This window comes from Micrasema longulum, unplaced genomic scaffold (assembly GCF_059751315.1).
Source record: "Micrasema longulum isolate JH-2025_06_02 unplaced genomic scaffold, ASM5975131v1 h1tg000210l, whole genome shotgun sequence".
NCBI classification, from domain to species: Eukaryota; Metazoa; Arthropoda; class Insecta; order Trichoptera; family Brachycentridae; genus Micrasema; species Micrasema longulum.
Window position 1 is genome coordinate 675,642 of NW_028277415.1, and position 17,214 is coordinate 692,855.

Below are 17,214 nucleotides of genomic sequence, written 5' to 3' on the forward strand. Positions count from 1 at the left end.
TTTTTGTCGTATATCTAAAATATATAAATGAACACATTACAAAAAAATAAGAACATTTCGGAGAGTGGAATATGCAAGTCTGGGCATGAGTGATGTCGTTTAATGTAGCTTGTTTTTATTTAAATATGTTTTAATATTTTTAAGTACATTTTTAAGAAACTTTGCCTTGCAATTAAATGCTTTAGTTTTTACTGTTTTTTTGGTTTTCGCACAAGGGAGGCCTTTTTTTCTATTCAAATGCTAACCCAAAAATGTTTTGATCAACACATAGATGTCTATATGTGTTTTATTGATTATGAGAAGGCATTCGATCATGGAAGACAATATAAGTTGCTAAACCTTCTAAATAAAATTGGGTTGGATGGGAAAAATATAAGGATTATTACTGCATACGTAAAACAGAGACCCTTTGAATTCGAGTATCGTTTATTATCTTGTTAACCTCAATAATAAGTTAAGGAATGCTATCATTATTTAGTTTTTATCGTTTACTTTTTGAGCTCTTACATATTCTCTTAAATGCCATACCTACTAGTTCTTTGCTCGATGTATTATTATTGTGTTTTTTTTATTGTAAACTTTTTAAAAACATTCTTATGTTGCTGAAACTCCACTCGTCGATGCTCTTTGTAGCTGCAAGACTTTTTGTGATGTTAGCTATCATATTATATAAATCATATTTTGTAAATGTTATTAACTATCAAATATCTAAATTTAGTAAATAGGGTCTAGAATTTCAACCATCCATGCGCTTAGTAGCTGCAAGACTTGTTGAGATCTAACTTCTATTTTTATAAATTTGTTTTTTATTTAGTTTTTTTAAATATCACTTAAACTTAAACTTCATTGTCAAATTAATTTTTTTTTAAATGTAAATAGGAGCTAGATTTCTTACTATCCATGCGCTCTGTAGCTGCAAGACGTGCTGTAATCTAGCTCCTATATATTATAGTGGTTATATATCATAATTGGAGACGAGGAACCAGAATCCCAACCGTCGATGCGCTCTGTAGCTGCAAGACGTGCTGGAATATTTATTTATTGTACAGCGCCCTTGAGGTGTTTTTTTAACAAAAATGGCGCCATGTAAATTATCCAAACATTTGTGTATTAAAAATTTAGGATGCTGGCTAAATGGTGAGTGGAATCCGGATTCTGAAATATAGACCAGAATTGAAATTGCAAGATTAACCTTTTTATAAAATGCAAAACTAACTGTGCAACCGAGATTTGATACTAAGCACAAGATGGAGAGCAAAAAAAAGCTTATGTATAGACAGTGTTGCTGTATGGAGTGGAGGGTTGGACTCTTCAAGTTTCAACGGTGAACAAAATTGAGGCCTTTGAACTTTGGCTGGGCAGAAGAATGCTTCGAATCTCATGGGTAAATCGTGTCTCCAATGAAGCGGTTTTAAGCATAATAAACAAAGAGGGGGAACTGCTGACCACTGTCAAAAGAAGAAAAGTCTCATACTTTGGTCACAGTGAGAAGTATGCCCTTCTTAAACTTATTATGGAAGAAAATATTGAGGGCAGGCGGGGTATGGGACGGAAAAGAGCATCATGGCTCAGAAATCTCTAACAGTGGTTCGGTGTGCCGGATGCAGCAGCGCTGATTAGACTGGCCCAGGGTCGTGATGAATTCAGAAAGATGGCTGCCAACCTCCGGTAGGAGTGGCCAAAAAAGAGGAAGAAGAATTTTTACTGCGCGTAAGGAAAGTTTTTTTGTATCCAATGTCCGGTAGGGCTAAAGATGGGCAGTGACTTTAAAATTTGTGACGGTGTTCTATAAAAAATTTAGCGGTTACAAATAAAGTTCAAAATTAACATCAATCGTGACGTATAAGAGGCGTGGCCAATGTAATGACGCGGGAATTAAAAATTAAAAATTTAAAAATATTTCTTATGCTGCTAGTAAGTAGTAAAATTTTTTTTTACTCCACATATTTTATAGACCCTTATTACTTCAAAATAGTTTTTAAAAGTGGTATTTCCCTGTTATACGTATAACAGGAAGCTTAACGACATATATATATTTACCAAAAATATTAAATTTATCAAAACTGCCGTAGGTAATAAATTGTCTTTGTCCGAGAAGATCTTTTAATATAATTATGTATCCCCGTACTGCGGACCAACTGTTTGTGACACCTGATTTTTATAATTCGAATCATTTCTATCAAACTTATATGTTATTCTTATTTATATCTTATGTAGGTGCATATAATATGTATTTGTATGTTCGTTTTGAATCAACGTTCGCGTATTGTCAAACCTTGTTTTATTGTTGACATTATTTCGTATTTACTGTATTTTGTGGTAACCTACCGTATTGTATGGGACTCGTCGCACGTTATTCATTCAGTGGGTATCAGTTAAATTTTAAAATAAAATGCCTTTTTTTCAGAATACGGTTTTGAAAATTTACATACTTTAAAAAGAATACAATTTATAACATTTCTTAATTTAAATTTTAACAAAAAGGTTTCAAACTTTTTTCCAAACTCTTTTTTGTACCATTTTTATAATTACAAGTTTTCAACAATTATTTTTTTATACTTACGCACCCTCTTCCTCATTCATTCACACATACACACATTCACATGCACATGAATACAAACGTCACACATACAATTACGTAAACTCTTTTCTTATATATTATGTGTCATTAGATTTACAATGGATTTTTAAAATTGGCTCTAGTATTGTTAATATTTTTCTACTTACATATTTTGTTTATGTAATAGCTGTAAAAATCCCAAATAAAATAAAATAAAATAAATAAAAATTATGAAGGATGTAGGTAGGAACGGAATATTTAAAGCCTTATATGAGTTGTAAGTATAAAAAATACAAATTCAGTACATAACCGTACCAATGCAGTGCCCTATGCACCACTGGATAGGGATAGGGAAATTATGGGATCATTTAATTGTTCCCCTTCACGCAGCCAATGATGCATATGACAGTGCATTTGAAGGTACTGGTGTGTAACATTCACCATTCTTCCTAAGTGTTACCATCCATATTGATGTATATATTTATTGACTGAAAATACGAAAGTACGTTTTTAAAAATGTATCTCTGACATATTCACAAATTATATGGAACGTCCAAGCAGCAAAGATAATTTGCAGCAAATAGTCTCCAGAATGTATGATGTATGCCTGGAGAGCGAATTAGCGATGAACGAAAGTAAGTCAAAAGTGATGGTATTTGAAAGGGATAGTGAGGTTACTGACTACATAATAAATGTAAACAACGAATGTCTCGAGCAAGTAGAAGAATTTGTGTACCTGAAAAGCATGTTTTCAAGAGATGGAAGAGTAGAAAAAGATGTTGAAGGAAGAGTGAATGCGGGCAACAAAATGAACGGAGCACTAAGCACAGTATTTTTTATCAAAAATATGTCAATCGAAGCTTAACTGGCAGTGCAAAACGGAGTTTTAGTCCCAACACTTATGTATGGAAGTGAAACATGGAACTGGCAGAGGAAGGATGAAAGCCGAGTGAACGCAGTTGAAATGCGATCTCTTAGACGAATGTGTGGGAAATCAATGAATGACAGGGTTACGAATGATGAAATCAGGCGAGAGTGTAAATCTGAGTCAAGTATAATTGATAAGATTAAGAAAGGGTCTCTGAGATGGTTTGGTCACGTAGAACGAATGGACGACGAAAGAATGGTAAAACAAGTATGTACGGCGAAAATGAACGGCAACGTGAGACGAGGACGACCAAGGAAGACGTGGCATGATCAGATAAACCAAAATCTTAAGTCTGGTCATGTCAAAAGCAGACAGAACTGAAGGGCATGTATGACAAGATGTATGAATGCGGAAGAAGCTAGGAATGTATGCCAGGATAGACGTGTGTGGCGGTCCATTCTCTCTGCCTACCCCTACGGGGAAATGGCGTGATGGTAGTAGTAATAGTAGTAGTAATATGGAATGTCCATTTATGTCAATTCTAAAATCGGTTTCACTCCCTTTAATTATAAACTGCCCCCCTTGGATGCTTCGGAATATGGAAAATGTACGTAATGTATGAGATGATTAAAATCAGAATTTGATCTCATGAAATGTAGCACAAAGAAGAGGTAGGAAATAGATATATCGAGGGTGGCTTAGGGGTGTATACCAGTCGATACAATAGTTGAAAACTTTGACTTCCGCTACCTTTCTAAAATGTATATCTGCAGGATTTCCACTTCAAGATAATCGAAAGCTTCGAAGTACAGAGTGGCGAAAAATGACCTTTATGGTACGAATGGGGGAGAGGGTATTTTTTTAAATAAGCAAAAAACTATGACGGTAACAGTATTTTTTCCGTGCGACGTTTAAAATACACATATTTTGATTTACCTGAAAACGAAACGCTTAACGGCCTATGGAACAAACGGCGTGTATACCGTTGTCGCGCCTTACTTGTACGCAAAGTTTGTCAGAATCACACTCGGTGGGCATGACGTGTGACGTCAAAGCGACGCAACGCCAATTGCGAGCCGTTTTGAATGTACTAGTTTTTCACTCTTGCGTGGCTTTGGTATAACACTATATAACACATCTACATAGTACACAAGACTTGTTGTATCTCTCATATTTATTTAAATGATAAAATTGTATTTTTTGTAATCTTCAAATGGACATTTTAAACATCGGATTTGGAAAGTAAAATTTGTATAAATATGCTGAGTTTTAATACAAAAAACATCCTTTATTTATTGTCCTTACTATTTACCCTTAATTTAATTTTTTTTTTTTTTTTTTAGCATTTCACAGTTTTAAAATGTACATAGTTTATTTGTTTCAGGTCCCGACTAGCTAGGAAATTCCTGTGTTTAGGAAGGACCTTATTTTATTCATGTGTTTTTTTTATATTTTTAATTTCATTAAATGATGCTTAATAAATTCAAAGAATAATAATAACATTATTAAAAATCAATATAAATTTAAATTAGAAAACATGCAAGTAATAATAATAAAAATTGAATCATAAAAATAAATTAGAAAATATGCAATTAATAGTAAATAAATGAGACACAATTATTATAAATTATAAAACATACCGATAATAATAAAAATTGAACCACAAATACACATTATAATATATAAAATGAGTAATTAAGAAATTAAACAAAAATATAAATTGGAAAACATACCGATAATAATAAAAATTGAAGAACAAAAATAAATTACAGAATATACCATTTATATATTTTTTTTTAAATAAGATACGGTTAAAATACTAGTTTTAAAAAGAAAAAAAAAACATATGTAAATGAATAAACATAAAAAGTAAAAATGAAATATACATAAAAACAATAAGAGATTTTTTTCAATTAAAAGCAACACAATTTTTAGTCATGAAAATAATTACAGGATATAAAAAGGTCTACCCCTAATCCACTTGCTCACCTTCTTCTTATAATCATTGTAACTGACAGACGTCTTTATGTCAGGGTCCAACATGTTAAAAAACCTAGGGCCCAATACTGCAAAATGCCTCTGAAAAAAGGCAGTTCTACTTAGAGGTACCCCAAAGTTTATGCTCATTGCATATCTTGTTTTAATATTTTGTTGTGTTCTATTTTTTATTGAAGACCAGAAATTTGTAAGGACTTCTCTAACATAAAGTTGTCTGACAGTTAGTAAATTTGTTGTTTCAAATAGAGTATGAGAGGGGTAAGTAGATGGCAGTTTTAGCATTATTTTCAATATTGTTTTTTGGAGAATGACCAATGGATTTAGTATGACCTCCGAACAACCACCCCATCCAATTATTCCATATGACGCAACCGACTGGAACAGTGCAAAATATACCGATTTAACTGCTCCGTAGTCTAAAACACCTCTCAATGAGTAGAACACATGTATCAGTTTTCGGAGTTTTTTGACAGTCATAGAAATGTGAGATTCCCATTTAAGATGGCTGTCAATCATAATTCCCAAATATTTAATTTCATTAACTCTTTTCAAGGGAGAGCAGGTACACGGCACTTTATCTTGTCCAGGAATTTGGTTTAAACCACAAGTATGAAGCATAACATTGAAAGATGTGACTGGTTGGGTAGCTCCACTGAGGCTAAATGTTATGTAGTTTGTTTTATCAATATTGAGGGAAAGTAAATTTATGTCTAACCACTTTCTCACCATTTCCATTCCTTCTGTGGCCTTACAAAAAACATCGTTCCATGAGCATCCATCGAAAACGATTACGGTATCATCTGCGAAAGAAATAATGGCTTTGCCAAGTTCCATGTTACAGAGATTATTAATGTATACAAGAAATAGTATTGGACCCAGTACACTACCTTGGGGCACACCGTTTATGACTGGTTGACTTTTGCTTCTAGTTTCTTTTCCCGTCTCATCCGTTATTTTTGTAGTTTGAGTTCTCCCTGTCAGATAATTTTCAAACCATTTTAATGCAGTCCCATTGACTCCTATTTCTGATAGTCTTCTACACAGTATCGAGTAGGACACAGTGTCAAAAGCCTTAGCTAGATCAAGGAACACAGCTATAGTTTTACTTTTTCTATCTAAACATTCGGACAGTATCTTTGATAAATTTGCTATCGCATCAGATGTGCTCTTTTTTTGTCTAAACCCGTACTGATTATTTGATAAAATGCTATTGCTCTCTAGGAAGAAATTAAACCTTGTTTTAACTATCAATTCTATGATTTTAGAAACTACACTAAGAAGAGAAATTGGTCGGTAATTGTTAACTGAGCACTTATCTTTGGATTTAAAAATAGGAATAACAATAGAGTTTTTCAGACAATTAGGGAAAATTCCCTCCTTAAAGCTGCAGTTTATAATATGTGTTAGAGGAAAAGCGATTATGTTTTTTAGGTGCTTAACACATTTAGTAGTAATATTGTCAGTACCTGAAGAGCAACAATTCTTTAGCGAGGAAATAACCGCATTAAGCTCAACATAATTAGTGGGTGAAATATTAAATGGAGGGTACGGTATATTAGAGCCGTTTATTCGCGAAGCCAATTCTTGTTCGGAGTTTTTCAGTCTATTTTTGATAATATTAGCTAAATTAGATCCTATGTTAGCGAAAAATTTGTTAAAGTGGTTGGCAATTAGGTCAGGGTTTTTCAGTACGTTATACGGTTTTTCATCTATGTTAATATCGTTTATAGAATTTCTTGTCCCAGATGTATTTCACCTTTAGCATCACCTTTAGCATCGAGAATCTTATTTCTATAGTATTCCTCTTTAACATTTTTTATGGTTTTGTTGCATCTATTTCTATATTTCTTATAGTAATAATTTAAAATTCGATCAGTAGGATTATTAATAGAATATCGATGAAGTTTGAAATTATCCTTACTATGCGAAGAATAATTATACGAATAAAAGTGATGCCAATATCACAATAAATCTGTTTTACTGTATAAGGAAGAGATACAGAGGGAAATAATTTGGATATAAATAATAACATTTACCAACAATAGTTTGAGTTAGTCCAAATTTTTGTAGACAAGGACTGGATTTAACTCCCTGGGGAGCTGTTTATATTAACATATTACAACAGAGATGAAGAACATTTAAGAGAAGGTAATATAGAAGTCTAGGCATCTACAGGGCCTATGCCCTGTCAATGGCTGGTTTAAGTGGCCACTTTACACACTGTGTAACATTCACCATTCTACCCATATTTGAACATCTATATTCCTTAAATTCTTTCATCGGTTGATGTTTGTGAAGTTAAAGAGCTGAAACCTTTATTCATGCGGATGAAATTCATCTAATTGAATTATTTCACCTACATACTAGGCAACGCCTGAAAATGTTATTTTTTCAATTTCTATACTTCTTCATGGACCAGGTGGATTTATCAACAATAGTTTGATCTTGTCAAAATAACATTTATCAAAATAACATTTTCAGGCGTTGCCTAGTATGAAGGTGAAATAATTCAATTGGATGAATTTCACCCGCATGAATAAAGGTTTCGGCTCTTTAACTTCACAAACATTAACAGATGAAAGAATTGAAGGAATATAGATGTTCAAATATGGGCAGAATGGTGAATATTACACAGTGTGTAAAGTGACCACTTAAACCAGCCATTGACAGGTCATAAGCCCTGTAGATGCCTAGACTTCTATATTACCTTCTCTTAAATGTTCTTACAAATTCACACGCCAGGGAACTAAGCGCCTATCCGAAGAGTGCTTTACAGGAAAATTATCATGTTTTTGTTGATAGAAAACACAAAACACATTATCTTTATTAGTTTTCTGGCTAACGATGGTTAGGGTATTCCTGACTAAGCAAGGTGCATTTAGTTAATTAAAGACCTTAGTGTAATAGCATCACATGCACTTGCATTAAATATAAGGTTCTGTCCTCATTCTAGTTAAAAGCCTGTACCCTTTTCCATATTGTGAATATTACGAAATTCGGCGAAGTAGTACACAAAGTTGAAGTCTATTTTTGCATAATACATTCTCATTTTGGTATAATAATGAGGTTTTTAATAACTTCCCTTATTGTAAAATATGGCGAGCTGGAATACTGGAGGAATTAATAATTAACGCCGCTTAGTTTGATAACAACCCTCTTTTATAAAATATAAACTTTTGCGTTAAAACATTATTATTCATCAACCAATTAAATTTTAAATTAATTTTAACGTGAGGTATTTTAGTAAAATAAAATAAAGTACAAATGAAAAATCAAATTTTACAGTTAACCTTGTTTAGACGATTTAACATGCCTTAAATTTTTAAATAATTTCCAAACATTTCCTTCGATTTCAATGATAAAATTTTCACCAACAGCAAAAATTTCTGGCTCGATGGAGATCTAAGGCAAAAAATCTAAAAAATATAATCGAGTGCAGATAAGTCCGTTTTATAGAGAAGTGATTGGCGCATTCGCCTACCATGCTTTAGGTCCCGAGTATTGGTTTGAAAGGTGGTTTAACGAACAATATTTCACTATCCTTAGACTATCACCTGAAGCGTAAGTGCCCTCTACACTACCTAGTGTAAATGGAGAAATGATGATGACAATGAATATCTTCTTGGCAATTCTTTTCATACTATAATAATATCCAAGGACGCGTGGTCTAACTTTTCTTCGTACAAACGTATTCCCTTATTTTCTCCCTGGATCATGGCACTAGAACCATGATTTTATTACACACTAATAGACATACCATTGGCGTGTCCCTATTATTTGTAGTCTTGGATAAAAAAAAAGTAAAAGCTAGGACCATCGAAAAACCCTTAATAGCGCCCAGTTTTATCTGCCGTCTTCGGACGTACTGTATACAAATAAAACTGATTTGAAAAAAGTAAAACTTGCTGACACAGAAAAAAAAATATGGTCTTTTTAAAAAAAAAAATTAGTTTTAGAGTGCGGAAAACGAGAACACGTAGCCTTGAATTTGTCGATTTTAATTAGCATAATCAGTCCAGCGTCCAGTTGTCTTTTACGGACAGTATTCGGGGAGTCATCTGCGAGAGAGTACCTGAAAACTATTTTCGAATACTTATTATTCATGCCGCTCTTTTTCCGCATATCTTGTTAAAGGTATTTTTCTCACTTAAAGCAATTTTCAGTAATATAACTTCAAGTACATTTGACCTTTAGACAGTTTCAAATTTCTTGTGCTTTGTCGGAATGATAAATGACACGGAAAATGATGTCAATTTGTAGCTCACAGAAATAGTCGAAATTCAGGTTATACGAGAAGTTACATCGCCAAATCTCAATCCTCTGCGCTTTCCTCGAATATTTCAAACCCGCATTACTAAGAACTATCCTTTATCCCAATTTAATTATGTATCAGACCCTTCCCCACGTTATATATTATTACTGGATTTATATTCTTATTATCTAGTTTTAAGATGTTGACATTTCAGGGAAGGTTTGTTCACATAATATGGTTTCGGGCCTTTCGGTTGATAAATTTGTTCCATGCCGCCCAACAAATTTGCATACTGGAATTAGAATTTTGACCTATGATGGATCGCGCAAAAGCGAGTAAATTGTACCTATTCAACGCCGACTATCCGGAATGGTAATAATAATTGAACCCAAGGTCTACGAAACACTAAAATCCAGACTACAGTCTTAGAAAACAGCGGTTTTTTTTTCTAATAAATTATTGAAAAAATAAATTCGGATCGCGAAAAATATTAAACTAATCATACTTATTTCAACGGATATAAGTGTAAATTTTTCATTCTTGCTGTGATGTCAAACAACGTTTTATTCAGGTTTTTTTTATTAAAGTAGGGGAAATAAATTTAATGTCTCTAAATATACAGACCTCGCTGTCAAAAGATTGCTTCAGATTTTATTTAGTACTATTCTATAATTTTTTATGAAATGTAAATGACTATAGAACTAGAAATAAAATTGAGATAAGGCTACCATTTAAGAAAAAAACACAAAATAGTTTAATGTATAAAAGGTCAAAATTTTATTAATATATGCCCAATGGGCATTTTTAAGGACATATTTATGAATAGATAATTATTATAAAGGAAAGTGGAAAGACACAATGGTACGAGTATATATATGACTTGGTGGGAGTGGAAGCGGGAGAGAGGTGTTTATAATTAAATTTGATTCAGTGATTGTATGAAAGAAGACAACTCGTTATCAAAGAAATCAAGACGGGTATGTTTGTTGGCAGACCTAAGAATTCTGGGCATCGGGGAATGATAACCATAGTTAGTTATGTGTTAGCTATGTTATCTGTATGAAAGAATAAGTTTTGTCTGAGGTTTCTAGTTGGGGTATTTAATTTTATTAAGCTCAGTAGTTTAGGCGCATCAAAGAGTGAGTTGAGAATTTTAAATAGGACTAGAAGGGATGATGGTAATTATAAAGAGATGCCTGAAAGCACTGAAAAAATAACTGATTGTATTTTTTTATTTTATAAAATTTATATTTGAAGCACTGACTTTGTGGTTATTCAAATTCATTGAATAAAAAATAACAGCTTTTTTAAACCATTTATTCTTTTCAAAGCTACACAAGTTTCTTTAACTAGGTAAACTTAACTAATAAATTTTATTTGCTAATAGACTATCAAAACGAGCCAACATTTTTATGTATTATCATTGCCGGGACGCTGACTTCGGTTAGCCGGTCACCGGGATGTTCTACGCTTCTACACACTACACACTGAGTTCTACAGTTAGACTTGCGAGCATAATATGACGATAGGCACGAACAGAATGCGTCATAATGCGCCACGTATAAGAATTTTCGCAATTCGTCGTCAAGTTATCGAGTTCTTGGAATTATAACAATGTAATCGTACATTGACGAGCAAGCGCTTTCGCAGACCCGTCAATTTGATAACTAAAGATGCGAGACACTTAACAACCTAAAAATAGCTCGATCAATCTTCATTATTGTATATTTAAACACGTCTAGTTTTAAATATTAGGCGCATCACATCAGCCTAAACGATTGACACTGTAACGCAGTCCGAAAGGTCGCGTCGGCAAAAATAAGAATAAATATATCGCACAATAACCTAGAAATACATTACAAGTATCTAAACAGCCGAGCAAAGCATAAAAAAATATTTAACTACTACACATTTTTTTGTATGGCAGTGAATGTATTTGATCTGTCACGCTTCCCAGTACCACGGCAGAACGAAAAAATATTGTTAATACTTAAAGGATTAACTTTGTGGTCAAAAATTTTACTAAATGTTATTAAATATTGGTAAATAACAATTTACCGACCTTTCTATGTCTAACAGTTTCGAGACTTCGTCAGGAGACCAATTAAAACATAATGCAAAACCCACAATATTCACATTCAACATAGTTGTTACACAAAATATAAAACTGACATGCTATGCATTTAATAGGCAACCTTTACATGCGCTGATTAAGTTATGAAATTGTTTGATGTTGTTGGAGAAATATTTGAGAAAAGAGGAAGAGGATGAAGGGAGGGGCGTGAGTTTAATAGGTATAGGGTGACCATTACAATGGAACATCGTATAATGAGCTATATCGAAAGATTGTTTCATTATTGATCAAAGGGACAGCCTTCCTAATGTGAAATAACTTTTATGTTTTCACGTCGGTCGTGCGGTCAATAGACTATTTTTTTCTTACTGTTATTAAATGAACACTTTTTACGTGATTAATACGCCCAACTGTGAAATTGACGTCGCGGGTTCGATTCCCGCAAGTTGCAAGAAAAAAATCCAAGAAAGTTTTTTTCTCAATTGGTCTGGGTGTTGTGGTGAATTTTTCATTACCTCCTTCCATACCCCCTCTATCCCACCTGCTGACAAGCCTCAAAATAGTGGCTTAGCGGGTTATTCGTTAAAAAAAAATATAGATATATTTTCCACCTATTATTCAATAATTTGTTGTTTAGCTCAAAGAATTGTAGATTTCGTATCAGCAACAAATAAAAAAAACTTGTCTTAATTTTTCTAGAGTTTTTGACATATCCCTGCAATATTAATTTCTTCGAATCATTCTAGAATACCCGCTTCCGCATTCCACCTACATGTAAATATATAGGATGGTTAAGAGTTACATTCTATTTGAAAGCCAGTGTCATTAGCATGTTTTGCGCGGAGCCAAGTCAGTTTTCCTCCGACAAAACTAGCCCTTTTCCCCTAGATACCAGTACCTTCTTTATGTCGTTACATGGTCTAAGAAATGTTCTAATTGTATAAAATGGTCGTGGCTTTAAATAATTTAGCGGGAGGCACTCCAAAATTGTTTTAATTTCCATCAGACTAATTCCAACGTAGCACCGTAATGTAGAATAGTATTAAGTTTACATTTGAAGCACTAACTTTGTGGTTATTTATTATAATAAAATAAATAATACAACTTTGTTTTTAACCACTAATTTTTATTTTTCACCGACCGGTTTCAAAGCAAACAAGCTTCTTTGTGAAGGTTTACGTAACTTATGAATTGATTCCTTTTTATTTTATTCCTATCATGTTCACTAAATACTACACGTGGACCCAATAAATCAAGTGCTTTTTTTCTTACACGGGTGGTAATCTGATATCATTATTTTCGAAGTAAGCCAGGAGAGGACTAAAAGAAATGTTGTTTATTTGGTTATTAATTATTGTTTTCTTATTATGAATCGCTTTTTAATTTTTTTAAGATTTCGAAGTTGTCTAATTTTAATATTTTATTTTCAACATGAAGTACTTTTAATTTTAAGAAGCTTGTTTGCTTTGAAACCGGTCGGTGAAAAATAAAAATTAGTGGTTAAAAAAAAAATTGTTTTATTTATTTTATTATTATAGTATTATTTAAAAAACAGTAATGATTTAAAACTCAAAACATTAAGTCGTCGTTGTATATAAATATGAAATGAAAGTGCAAACAAGTAAATGTTTCCAAAATTTAAAAAATAAATCTATCAAATTTCTGATGTATTAACTGTAAAACAGTGTACAAAAGATTTTTTCAGATCTATTTGAGAGTTTGTAAATGATTTTGGTATAAATATTTAAATCTTATTTAAATCTTAAATCTTAAAATAGGGCACACATATCATACATATTGTTATGTGTGTTCTAATAATAACATTGCAAATATATTTAATTTATAAATTGTTTATCACATATGTCTTGACCATTATTTTAAATTTTGATATGTTTTTTTCTTCATAAATATTTTTTTCCATTTCGTAATACTTTTTAATTGCTTTAAATAAAATTGAATTTTGTGACTTTGCCTTTTTCCTAAATGGAAGTCTAATTTTGTTCTTTTCTCTAGTATTGTGATTGTGTTCATGCTGGTTCCGATCAATTTTTCTCCAAAATTCTGTTTTTTTATTAGAGTTTATAATTTTATGAACAAATATCTTTGTATTGTAAAATATACTTTGTTTATATGTTAATAATTTCATTTCATTTACCATCGACTTTACCCTCGTATATCTGTTTTTTTTTCAAAATGATTCTAAAGGCTTTATTTTGTAATACAGTTAGTTTATCTATGTTTTCTTTGTTTGATAAAAATAAAATGCTACTACAGTAGTTAACGTGTGGTTCAATAATTGCTTTGTAAATAGTTTTGCAGGAGTCCTTATCAATAAAATATTAATAAAATTTCTTGGTTAAGTTTTATTTTTATTTGACGAACGAGCGTTTTCACTTAAGTAGGTATCTTTGGGACTGGTAAAACGTTTATAACATTTCAAATTTATATGTTTACTATTTTTTTATAAGTTTTTGGAAGACAAAAATATGGTTTAAAAAAATGTTTAGGGGAATTACTGCATTATAATACTACAGAAAAAAAAATAATTATACTTCAACATAGTTTTAAGTTTCTTCAAATTTTTGTAGACAAGAACTGGATTTAACCCCCTAGGGAGCCGTTAATATTAACATATCACAACGTGATTTAACGTGAATCCACCTGGTCCAAGAAGTATAAAAATTGAAACATGTTTTCAGGCGTTGCCTATTATGTGGGTGAAATAATTCAATCAGATGAATCTCAAACACATCAAGAAAGGTTTCAGCTCTTTAACTTCACAAACATCAACAGAGGGAAGAGTTAAAGGAAATTAGATGTTGAAATATAGGCAGAATTGTGAATGATACACATTGTGTAAAGTGGCCATATAAATTATCCAATGACGGGGCATAAGCCCTGTAGATGCCTAGACTTCCATATTACCTTCTCTAAAATGTTCTCCATCTTAGTTGCAATATGTTAATTATATTTCAGTCTCTTTCAAAGTAGTTTTTTTTTTCGATAATCAGAATCGTTTAGAATTTTTCAGATTTGCAAAAATTGTAGATAACTTGATTACCCTCGTACAAATTATCATATAAATGGACACCATTTACTAAATTACACGCTATTATTATTTCATTTAGATTTCATTAAAATTTGGCAGGAACTTTTATCGGGTACTTTAATTGTTCATCGGAAAATTCTCAATGAGAAACTTCAGCCCTACGGGAAATTAGATACAATAAATGTTTTCTTGCGCTCGGTAAAAATTGGAGCATTAAATTTTACAGCAAAGTTTCCTGAAAATGTAAGAAAAAGAAAAAAAACTAACTGCTTTGAACGACATCACTAGTTCATATGTATCAACGAATGATAACAGAGTTATGGAAGACTTCCGGTTTGCTTGCTGTCAATGGACCAATGAGCAGAACTGATAAGAACAAGCAAGAGAGAACCTCTGACGTCACACGCAGAGTTATTCAGAAATATAAAACTTTGAAAAACCATAGCGCTGATAATACGACATATAAAAATTGAAAAAAAAATTTTTGGCTTAGTTCAATAGTCTATTAACAAATAAAAAAAACCACTAAACTTCCTTCTTGGGCCTGCTGTGGTACAAAAAAAAATTTTTTTTTTTTATGTTATCAACATTGTATAAATTCACTAAAGGATATAATCATAATATGCCGGTCGATTTCGAAACAAAACTCTCTTTATCAGGGCGTAAAATATTTTTTTTATATTTAACATTACGAATTTTAAAAAATTGTGTTCAGAATTCGATCATCATTGATAATTATTTTATTTACTTGATTAGTGATTTATAAGTAGTGTACAAGTCAATTAATTTGATAAATTTGTCAAAAAATATATTTGTCATGCGCATTATTTCAAAATAGTGTTTTGGCATATTATTTTTTAGAAGAAATATCAGACCCATGTTGACATAGGCAATTAAGGTATTGAGATTATTTGTGAAACAAGTGTATTACTTGGTATGGTTAACACAAGAATCATATAAGATTCCCAAATAAGCGCTTCTCTTAAATGGTGCCATGATGTACAATGAACAAATAATGACTAATTACTATTAAGGACCATTAGTAACACAATGTGATGTAACAAGAATACCAAATAACTATTCTTGGCACCGCTAGAAATAACCCCTAAAAATAAATGTTTATTTTTTTACAGAGCGTGGTATGTTTTTGGGCGCTCCATGTGAGTTCACTTGTAATTCCAAACTGCATCATGTCTTCTGTGACCCGATCACCGGTCATTGCGAATGCGAGAAGAAATATCCAGTCCGACTCGGACCCAACAAAGGATGCGCTAAACGTGAGTTAAATAATATTTATTTTATTTGAAATCTTCAAGTACAAAGAATTCTTAGTACTTATTGCTAAAAGCAATATCCTATAGCCAACCAAAAACAGACTGGGCAAAAAAAGAATTGGTCAAAAATTTGTAATATCAAAAATTGGAATATAAAAAAAAAATACGAATGTGAAAAATCTAATTAATTAAAAATAACAGCTGTTTGCTTGCATAAATAAACTTAATAAAAATACATTTTGTTATGCACATTATAGGATAAGGGATGTGGGATCAGATAATGACTTTGGAAGGAGACAGGAAGAAGAACCAGGAGTGGTATTCTGAACCACTCTCGCGGCACGAGAAAACAGTTTTTCTCGTGTATTTTGTATGTATATACACCTGTACACGAGATAATAGGGCCGCGAGAGCGTTTGGAATACCAGCCTAGGGGTGGCATTCTAAACTCAAAAGCGCGCGTAGAAAACGCGTTTATAACGCGTATTTACTTCATTTATTTTATTCAGATATTTAGAACATTACAGAAAGAAAACCCGATTCATTCTAAATACAATAATAGATCACAAGTTATAGTAGATAGTTATGTTATTAAAAGAATACTTATAACAAAATGAAAAAAGAAAAATTAAAAGTTAGAAAGTGCTTTCCTGAAGGAAGGCCCACTGTCGTAAAATATGTCGACATCCGAGGTGATACGATTAAGTAGCAAGATTGCTCTACCAACCGGCATAACCATTGGCAGGTTGATTCTGCATCGTGGTAGGTAAAACAATATATGCTGTCTTTGTCGACGATAGTTATCAGGTACGAACAGACCCACATCCATGAGAATTTCTGAGTTGTGTATGCGACCACCAGTACCTGGAAAAAGTGGACACCCAAATGAACGTCCCTCCTCCTCCATAATGACTGATAGTCCTAGCATCCCCAGTAAAAAGCCAGTTGGGAAGAGCCAAGGATAATATCCACACTCTTTAAGGTACAGATAGAGCAGACATTTCTTCTGCACTTACATACTTAATACAGGCTAACAGGGAGATCTTTTCGCGCGTAATTCCGTTCAGAATGAAAATACACGAGATAAAAGTATTTTCTACGGCGCGAGAGCGTTTGGAATATCACCCTTGGAAAGAGAA

At 32.4% G+C, this 17,214-nt stretch overlaps 1 protein-coding gene across 5 annotated transcripts in view; it reads left to right on the top strand.

Moving 5' to 3' along the window:
- LOC148283714 (uncharacterized) overlaps positions 1-17,214 on the top strand; it is a 62,303-nt gene that overhangs the window by 33,063 nt on the left and 12,026 nt on the right. For all 5 annotated transcript variants that reach the window (XM_088243399.1, XM_088243398.1, XM_088243400.1 and 2 more), the window contains exon 3: positions 15,935-16,078. In XM_088243399.1, the coding sequence (XP_088099525.1) occupies positions 15,935-16,078 (144 nt within the window). The remainder of the gene's footprint in view (positions 1-15,934; positions 16,079-17,214) is intronic.